This window comes from Empidonax traillii, unplaced genomic scaffold, assembly GCF_003031625.1.
Source record: "Empidonax traillii isolate 1590-97213 ecotype Southwest subspecies unplaced genomic scaffold, ASM303162v1 scaffold125:size1524877, whole genome shotgun sequence".
In the NCBI taxonomy this organism is placed as follows: Eukaryota; Metazoa; Chordata; class Aves; order Passeriformes; family Tyrannidae; genus Empidonax; species Empidonax traillii.
Genome location: NW_020955318.1, coordinates 1,483,701 through 1,493,614, shown reverse-complemented (window position 1 = coordinate 1,493,614; position 9,914 = coordinate 1,483,701). Strand labels below are relative to the sequence as shown.

The window sequence follows — 9,914 nt, the reverse complement described above, 5'->3', positions numbered from 1 at the left end:
TAAAACAAAATCTTCCAGAGAATATGTTAGGAGAGCTTCAAGTTTTAACTTGGATGAATGCTGATTTTTTAAAATAAAGCTCTCTTTGATCTGTTATTGTCTAAGAGCCAAAACCAATTTCTAAATAATCAAAACAGAAGTAGAAGTCCTAAGGATATCACTACCACAGTATTTTAAGAAGTAAAAGTCTTATGGTATACAGCAATATTAATATTATTCCTGTGATGGACAGGCTCATGTATTCTGAAATGTAGGTAAGAAAAATTATTACAACATAAAGTAATTTTATTCCTTATAAAGCCATTAAGATTGTTTTCCTACAGTATTCCAAAAAGGTACCATGACGGTTAAAATAGTATGACAAAAGTGATCTAACATTAAAGAGTTTATTAAAACTAACAACAGACTTACTTGAAGACTTTCTACAACAGGCACAGGCGTCACTGGAGCATGGACCGGTCCCATCCCCTCATAAAACGTATATTCAGCTTTGTCTGTGCTAATGATTGTCCAAGAAGCTCCATCATTAATCATTTCTTTATTTGGTTCTTTTGGGCATGGAGTGGCCTTAGAAAGAAAGGAAAGTTTTAAATCTGATCTGTAGATACGTCTGTCAAATCACAGGCCTAAAAACCAACTCAGTCAGTAATAACGCCTATTACTGCAAAAACGTTTCTTAATGTTTTCCTCTAACAAAGTGACCGACAGAAACAGTTACATACATTTCAGAAATACTAACAGAAAAATAATATTTGTGAGAACACCACAACTATCACCTATGACACTGTCACCTCTCCTTATGTTTGAGTTTTATTTTAGTTCAACTTTTTAAGTTTTAATGTTATTCAATAGCCATTACCCAAAAAACTATGGCAACGAGAAATAGCTGCTTTAAAATTGGTTCTATTACTGCGAAGTGACTATAACAGCTACAGACTGAAGGGGAATACTTTCCATTAGTTATGATGTACATCTGGTCAAGATTGGCGTTTGCCAGTGTAGATGTTTTGTTCACCTAACTCTGGAATACTGTGTCCAGTTACAGTCTCCCTGCCTAAGAAAGCCATGGAGGAAAAAAAGGGAAGGGACAGAAAGGGCAACTAAAATCACCAAGGACCTTACAAGAAGAAATTGAGAAGACTAACTATAACTAGGAGAGAAGAAATTAAGATGTTGATGGCTAAGGTGAACACAGAAGTGTTGCTTACTAAATCCTGCAACACTAGAAATAGGAATCACTCACAGAAAATGTTGCATCATTCAAAACAAACACAGTAAAAGCTTACTACACAAAGGACAGGAAACATCTTGAACTTTCTGCCACAGCTCACTTGAGAAAAAGAACATCAGCACATCCAAAATGGTCAAACTGATGTACACATCTACAAAATGATACTAAAACTCAGAGGCAGGGAGGCAGCCTCTAACAGTACAAACAGTGTGGATGCTGGAAGAGTACAACTGCACTGGACTCTGTAACACAACCACATCCACCTGTCTCCTGTGAGCCAACTCCTACTGCTGCTGTTAGACAGAGACATAGAATGTGCTCTGACCCTGTAAGGCATTATTTATATTCTTTCTCTGTGCTCCAGAACATATAGATGTCTTGGAAGAGAGATCTGGTTGGTACTTCAGTAACTGAATTTCAAGGTTCATGCTCACTTGTTGACTTTTTACAGCCTCTCTGCTTTAAGCCTCTAAGGTCTCTACATAGGGCTATTTCCATTCATCCAAGGGAGACTTGTCATGCTAAAGAAAAGTTGGGGGGGCGTTTGTATGGTTCTTTTGTTTTGTGAGTTTTGATTTTTTGTGTGTGTGTGTTTGTTGTTGTGGTGTTGTTGTTGTTGTTTTGTTTTTTACAGTGACCATAGTTTGCCTAGATTCCTACTAGAGGAACAGTACTCAAAAGCAAATGCTTAAGAGCAGGCAGGTGAAAGACACTACACATGCTGTTTCTCTGGTCTTTGTCTTCTGATCCAAACAAAACCCAGACAAAATAGGATTTCCTGACACTGATAAAAAGAGTTTATTGTTCATAGTAATTTCACTTACCAAAGCACAGTAACAGCCCAGTGTGCAAGATAAGAGATTTTAGCCAGCAAGTAGAAGCAGCAGGTACCAACTCCATTAAAAGAATTCAGAATAGGGGGCTGTCCTTTTATCTACCTCCTACCCATGTGAGTAGGAGTTCAGAACTCTTATCAGACTGGGCTCCATGAATGCTGCAGAAACTGAAGAGTGGTAGGATGTACCGACAGTCCCACAGGCAATTTCAGGATGCTAAACTAAGGCAGCTGTCAGAGAAGCAGGAGATGCTTCTTCATTCAGTGCTTCCCATAAATTACACTGAGAAAGATCAAATAGTAAGACTGATCTCCTGAGTTACTGTAATTTCCATTTCGTAGTTTTGTTCTTGATGATGGTCCATTCTCCTATATCATACTATACACTATCATATGGAATATTAATAGTTATATCTCTGCTGTGTGCTGTGGGTAGAAACAATAGATCAAACCACGTTCTGAACCACAGGACACGAATATGTTTACTGAAATAAGAACAAAGCTTTTCATATTCTATAGTTCCATTGTCCCAATTCAGGACAGAAGTCAAGTGAACCTTTACCAAGCCTTCCACTTTCCTACCTCTACTTTTCTTACCCAAGAAGCTACAGCTGCTCTGAGGAAGTCCTGTGTCTTTCCCATCTTCCTGAAGCACAGCATTATCTCTCAACACCCTTTCCTATTTGAGTTGCCCTGACATATTTAAAGAAAATTGCAATAGTTAGTCCTGAATGTGGACAAATGTCTTATTAGTCTGGCAGGAATTACCATGCTGAAAGTCTGCTAAAAGCGTGCTAACATACACCAGACTAAAACCCAGTACTTTTCTCCACTTGCTAGAGAAAAAAAAAAGTACTTCTGAGACAGTTATATTCATTACAGACAAACCAGGTTTCTGTGGCTTTATAAGTTACTGTTGTCAACTGCCACAGCTGTTTATGTTTACACTGTCATCCAAGAGCAAGACATGGCAACTGCTGAGTTCATCGTGAAACAAGACTATTATTGACTGTATCATTTCCTTTTTGCTGTAACCTAGAAATGGACACACAAGTAAGTGGTGCAACTCCACTGGCATATGTCAACATGTTAAGCCACAGTATCATGAGTGCATGCACAAGTTCCTAGTGTGTGCCCATTTTTTTCCATTGGAGAAACCAGAATTCATTGTCTAGACAGACATAGAAGAATGTTTTGAGGAAAGAAAAACAGATTTGGAAAGGGATAGATAAAGTTTGTAGTTTTCCATCCTCTCTTTTCAATACAAATTATCAGACTTGCATTTAAAACCTACTGGAAAAATGGTATTCATAGATATTTTGGGAATATCTGGGAAAACTTTGCAACCATGCTTCTTATCTATTGAAAGAGTTTTAAACAACTTACTTGAAATTGGATTATTCTCTCCTGGGAAAGGCACAAATACATTCTCTCAGTGTCTTTAAGGTAAAATGCACATTTATGGAGCTGTGATACTGGATCATCTGCATCCAATAATGCCGTTTGTTTGTCTACTTTTCGAATTATCTGTGAAGGAAAATAGTACATATATATTTAGGACAATTTCTGTACTTAATTACAGATGTACTGACAATAAAGGAAGTGAAAGGTAATTTTTTTTTTTACATTTAAATGCCTCCTGTTTTAATACCAATATTAGATTCATAATTCTCAATGCTTTTGAAAGAAGAACACAACATTGAAGTAACACTCAGTACTACTTCAATGTGCTGCATGCATATATATTTTATCTGTGTTATAGGAGTGGGGAAAAAAGTTGAAGCTTCAGCAAAATCTACTTTTGTTCCATTTGCCAGTGCAGAAGAGTAATTATTAATTATCTTACTATTTTTATAATTAATTACTATTTTTAATAATTAATACACTTCTACAGAAGCTTCCAACACTGATAGGATCAACAACACTCTGTGGCAAACCAGCTACCAACAGAGAATAGTTAAAAATATGGATTAACTTAAGCACATCTTAATACCTTCAGAGTTTTGGAAACACAACAAACATAGTGTATTTTATTACTTAAAGACAACTGCAAGAAATAATTGTTCTTTACATCTGGCAGTTCAGTAAAAAAAAATCTGCTGACTTAATTCAGATCTGGTTTACTAATTTATTTTCAAAAATTAAAAAAGTTACTTCCTTATAGTTGTAATTTTAGCTCAACTTCCAGAAAAAAAGTTTAATACTTAATTTTATGCATTATCAGTAGCAGTGGCAGCCATGTGTTGGAAGATTTTTAAGTTGACAATCAGAAAGCCAGCTATGTGCTCTAAGATTTCTAATGACAGTAGAAGGTATTATATCAATGATGATGATGATAATAATAATAATAATAATAACAATAATAATAATAATAATAATAATAATAATGTTTCAAGGTTAACTTTTTCCTTCTAAGTTCTTTGCATTAGCCTCTAAAACATCTTTAAGTTACCTTTTAAATGGTCCTGTAAGGCAGCATAACAAATGTTCCCAACGGCAAACAAACAGGAACAGTTAGCCTGTTTTCTATTCTACTATCTATTTCTACCTGCAAATAAGGCTTCTGGAATAATGAATTATGGCATCTCCTTTTAGCAATAAGAAAATATTAACAGGAAGCTCACAAATAAAGTGACATCATGTTACTAAATTTCATTTGCTTGCACCAGATCAGTAGTAACCAGGTCTGGATTTCACTGTCAAACAATGTGATGTAAGAAAAAAAAAAAACTATTGAAATTATCATTTTGTCCCATTTACATTGAGCAGGCTATTATCTTCTGTTATGGCTAAGTTTGATATTGGGAGAGAATTTCTCATTACAGTCCTAGTAAAACGTAGGGAAGGCTGGTTTTACATTGGAGCATTCCAAAGACTGTTCCTAGGTAAAAATGGAATTGACACACAATTTCACAGAAAATCTCATAAGAAACATTATTTATTATCAGTCACATAAAATTCCACTAAGGTTAGCATTAAGCAAATAAAAAATGAGGAAAAAAAAAGTGTAATTACATTGAACTTTATTTATAAAAACCATTACTGTATATCCAGAAGTAATTTTTTTTTTTTGGTTCACAAACCTTAAGAGGTCATCCCAAAGGTACTTGCCATGTTTCATATTAAAACAGACAGTATCAATAAATGTAAAAAAGATGTTTTTGCACGTTGATATTGGTATAATGTATCCTCAGGAGTAGATAGAACTGCTTTTAGATTCAAATCAGTAGAGCATTTTTAAAGCTGTGCTGAACTTAACACATGGAATAGTCCTACTGGCTGCAAATATTTTACTCAGCCATTCAATATCAATATTTAAAGTACTTTGGTAGAGGGGACATACTGTTATTAAAATAGACAGATTAACCTACTTTGGCAGCCTTAAATTATGAAAAATATCCTATGCTTATTTTACAAGTTGTTCTTTGTTTACAGAATTTATCTGCAGATATAAAAATATGCTTTCATTAAAGTGAATGCCATTTTCCACATAAAACATGTATTAACACAGGGAAACATAAAAAGCCAAAAATTGTAAACAATGCAAAGCCAACTATGGAATTACATTAAGTAGTCATCTATAAACTAATAACAGCATTGGAGAAATTAAACTGTACCAGTCTTGGGAGTGCCATGCCAGTAACTGAGCATACAAGTTTGACAGTCTGCCCATAATGAATGTAGCCGTCTCTCACTGTGAATTCTTCTCCTTCTGATTCATCATCATCCACTGCATGAAACAGGAATTTTCAGAATTACTTGTTTTGATAAGAACAACAATTAACACACTATTACATCAAATATATACTCAGTAATGAAACAAATCTGCATATGGGCAATTAAATGGAGGGAAAAATGCAGGATTTTTTTTTGAGGATGGAGAGAGGTAAGTGAAAAGATATATTGCTTTGTTTTTACTTACAGAGGTGAATGTAAAACGCTCCCCACTGTTGTGAACTGGCATGGAAATTACCACCTTCTACGTGCAAATATCTGGTGCTAACTGTTTGGGATCGAAGTCTATTAAATAGTGCCACTTTTGTCCCTGATGCAATACATACTGCAAGGAACACATACAGACTTGAGATTATAAAATTACTTCGTTATTACACAGAAAATTAACAAAAAGTCACAAATACTGTAAAATAAACTGAAGAATACTTGGAATCAAGAAATAATTATCAAATATTGGTAATTTAGAAAATATTTATATTTGTGGCAGACCAAAAATAGTAAAACAATTACAAGTGGGATAACAAACATAGTGTCTGTTCTCCAAAGGCATGCTAGCTCATAGAATTTTGCCCCTTAGCCCAATAGGCCAGTGTTTGCCAGCTGAAAACTCCTCCAACAACTGATTATTTGAGCAGAAGCTTTAGTTTGCCCTTGTGAAGTTCTTAGACAACTTTCAACTATCATTTGAAGTACATTTGAAGTATAAAGAAAAATTATTCTTACAAATCACAAGCAATTGAAAGGAACGTGGATGTTAACTATGTCAAATTATAACCATGCAACTTGAAACGTTCCTGGATCTGAACTTACTGATCATTCAAGAGAGAAATGCAAAGTTTGCACCCCTAAAAAAAAAACAAAATCAGCAACTAACATTTTGCCATCAAAATGGGCTTGTTGTTCTACTTGGTTCATATTCACTGTCCATCAAAACTATCTGTCTGAATACAAATTCAACAGTGCATACTCTGAGCCCACGGGCGTGAACTGCACAGCAACAGATTGCCTTTAGTCATGTGCCAAGCTAGCGGCCCCGAGATCCACATTCCATAGGTGAATGGGTTCCAGCCCAACACAGATGGAAGAGCCTTTTAAAGCACTAGTGAAGAGAGAGAGAAAAACAAACAAAAAAAAAGGGTATCTCTTGAGGTGCTCCAGTGGTATGCAGGCAAAAAATGCTGGAAGAAAAGCAAAAACGTTCCAGACCATACATTAGCACCAGAGATATCGTTAGTTGAAAAACACAGTAAGAAGATATCTGGGTGAAATATCACCATACAGATTTCTTAACCAACTACTTAAAAGGAACCATGCAAAACCAAAACAAAAACAACACAAAAATGGCATGAGCGAGTAAGAAGGTGTCTGTGGTGTGACGAAGGGCAGTTTGGGTAACATGATGCTACTCATTTATCACTATTTCTTTGATACTGATCAAAACATCCTAAGCACCAGATCACAGCAGTTTAACAGATCCAAAAGCTTAGAAAGCGAGGTAGAAGAGTCTTTAAACACTTGTCTACAAGGATTCATTTCTCAGAATGCAGGTTTTTTGGGTGGACCTTTTATATTTACTAAATAATTAGCTGTGACTGCATAGAACTCAACAGTGTAACCTATCTATACTGGAATATATTAAAACAGACTCATGTGTACAATTCTGAAATACAACAAAAAATCACAAGTTGAAAATTTCGTTGTATTTACTTTGTAATCAGACATCAGAACACATAAAAAATTAGTAGGAGCCAAAATTAATTGCTATATATAGAAAAAACCCTGTAAAATACTTACAGTCTGCATTTTTCAGTGACTGTTTCTTTTTAGATGGTTTGGAGATGACTTTGATCCGTTTACTGAGGAACACACCGATGTCATCACTATTGCCATAGAACATTTTTACTGATAACATGAAGTGCTTTCTCTTGTCTGAGTCTGATATGTATAATGTTTTGGCAGTGCAATAATTCTGTGGGTGAAAACACACTGTTGTTTCTTCTTTCAAGTCAACCCAATTCCAGAAACTATGTATATTTAATTATGAACAAATAAGAAATCTGATGCAATAGTTTCTAAACCAGATCAGAAACTACTTTTTCCATCTCTTCCCTATGGATTTCTTTTATGACTACTTTTTAGCTTTGTGAAGTTTAGCACCCAACCTCCTTACTTTACAGTCTTTCCTGGACTGGAAAATATGATTGGATACCATAACTGTGTCAAAGCCATCTCTGAGCAGTTAAGAGCACCGCTGAAAATTACATTTGAGTAGAGCCACACAGACAGTACACTGGGTATGCACAAGAGGCTACCTGTGCAGAAAATGTGTTGAGACAAACTTTTATTGAAAGGATGGGAAATGACTGGGTTTTGAAACATGAGGAAGTTACTTCTGGCTAAGTGTTTACGCCAGGTGATAACAAAAGCTCAAAAAATATCAAAAAGAACTTTTATTATCCTTTCCTATTCAGCAATATATGAAGCATTTCTGGTAGACAGTGCTGGAAATACTAGGTGGCTATAAAATACTGCTTAATAAAACCACCAGCTAAAGTGAACACTTGTGCTGCTAGTTTCCAACTGTTTAATTCATCACAAATACCTTTAGAAAAAAAAAATCTTGTAAGCAATTTAAACCACTGTAAAAAACAAACTACTAAATTTTTAAGATTTTTTTTTTTTAGTATTTTTCTACAAAGGGACTTAAAGATCACTTCTAGCAGCAGATGTTCAGACAATTCCATTCATGCAAGCCAAGGAAAGGGACAGAGTTTGGGCCAGAAACTAGATTTCAGTTAGCCACTGATGCCTACCAAACAACCTAACAGTTTACTGACTCTGCACCAAGAACCTACAAAATTAAAGTTAGTACCTTGTTATGACCCTATGAACTAAATCCACCTATTCAACAGTCCTACATATTTTAGAGGGATTTTTTTCTTTTAAACAACTTATGTAGTATCTGCTACAGTGTAAGAGAAGTTACCAAAAACAAGCAAGGGCATTCCTTGAAATATGCACCATGTAGCTATAATATCCTTTGCAGTAATTTGAGTGGTTTATTACAGTTCTTCTACCTTTCCTTCCAAGTTCAGCTGCTGCATTTCTTGGTCGCTGTTTCCTATCCCAATAAAGGCGCAAGGTTGTGATTCTTGCTCAGTGCAACCATCCCGTTCCATTTGCTCTTTTTTTTTCTTCCATCCACTGCCCATAAGATACACACATGGAGGAGGACAAAAGAACCTGAAAATGAGGAACAAGTGATTGAATTACACACAGCTTTCAAGAAAAACAAACTGATGTGTACCCAAAGCTTTCACACTTTGAGTGTGAAAGCCCATTCACACTTTGAGTTTGTACAGGCATCCCCTTCATTTGCCCTGAAGATTTTCTAAAATGCAAATTTAAAAAAAAAAAGCAATGAAAATTCAGCAGTAGATGCACTGTCACTGAGTATCTTTCCAGTTCAATATATGACAGTCTGCACCGCTATAAAACGAAAATGCTTACAAAGAGATTCTGAAAGTAAGTAAAAAGGCCTCAGAAGTTATTATAGTCTTTTGCTTTTGTAGGTGCTTAACATGATGCAAGTGATTAACACACACCGAACAGTTCCACACACTAATTTAATGGATAACTGCTGACTACAATTTCTAAACATTTAGTGGTTTGTCATTAGGAAGGAGGGAGTCTATTCCATCCAAGCATAAACCTCTCTTCAATTTTTAAATGGAATAAATGACTTTTTTAAAATCTTCATCAGTAACTATAAAAGATATAGTCAGCAACACTGACTAATCTGTCTAGAGTCTACTCATAGCAACACAATTAAATTCAGCATTATAATACAATGCATTGGTCTTCAGGTTTCTGTATATTGTTAAAGCCCAAATTGTGAAAATGTTTGGGTTTAGTTAGTAAACAGCTGCAGCATTTTTAACATTAGGATGAAAGATAAAAAAGTAGAATGAGGACATCCACTTGTGAGGTAGATAAGGAGGTATGAAGAGAGAGGGACCTGAAAAAGTTTTTAATTATTCTATTTGCTTCAAATTGGAGAGTAGTGCTTAACTTGGCACTTCTGAAATCCAGCATCAACTCTTACCTTGGACA

At 35.2% G+C, this 9,914-nt stretch overlaps 1 protein-coding gene across 4 annotated transcripts in view; it reads right to left on the bottom strand.

Moving 5' to 3' along the window:
- The window catches only part of RBPJ (recombination signal binding protein for immunoglobulin kappa J region), a 149,342-nt gene that overhangs the window by 5,869 nt on the left and 133,559 nt on the right, over positions 1 to 9,914 (bottom strand). For all 4 annotated transcript variants that reach the window (XR_003571180.1, XM_027883368.1, XM_027883370.1 and 1 more), the window contains 6 exons: positions 8,879 to 9,044; positions 7,596 to 7,770; positions 5,989 to 6,126; positions 5,684 to 5,796; positions 3,453 to 3,593; positions 412 to 567 (listed from right to left, as the gene is read on the bottom strand). Coding sequence is in view for 3 of the 4 variants with exons in the window: in XM_027883368.1 (XP_027739169.1) it covers positions 412 to 567; positions 3,453 to 3,593; positions 5,684 to 5,796; positions 5,989 to 6,126; positions 7,596 to 7,770; positions 8,879 to 9,044 (889 nt within the window). In the remaining variant the exon portion in view is untranslated. The remainder of the gene's footprint in view (positions 1 to 411; positions 568 to 3,452; positions 3,594 to 5,683; positions 5,797 to 5,988; positions 6,127 to 7,595; positions 7,771 to 8,878; positions 9,045 to 9,914) is intronic.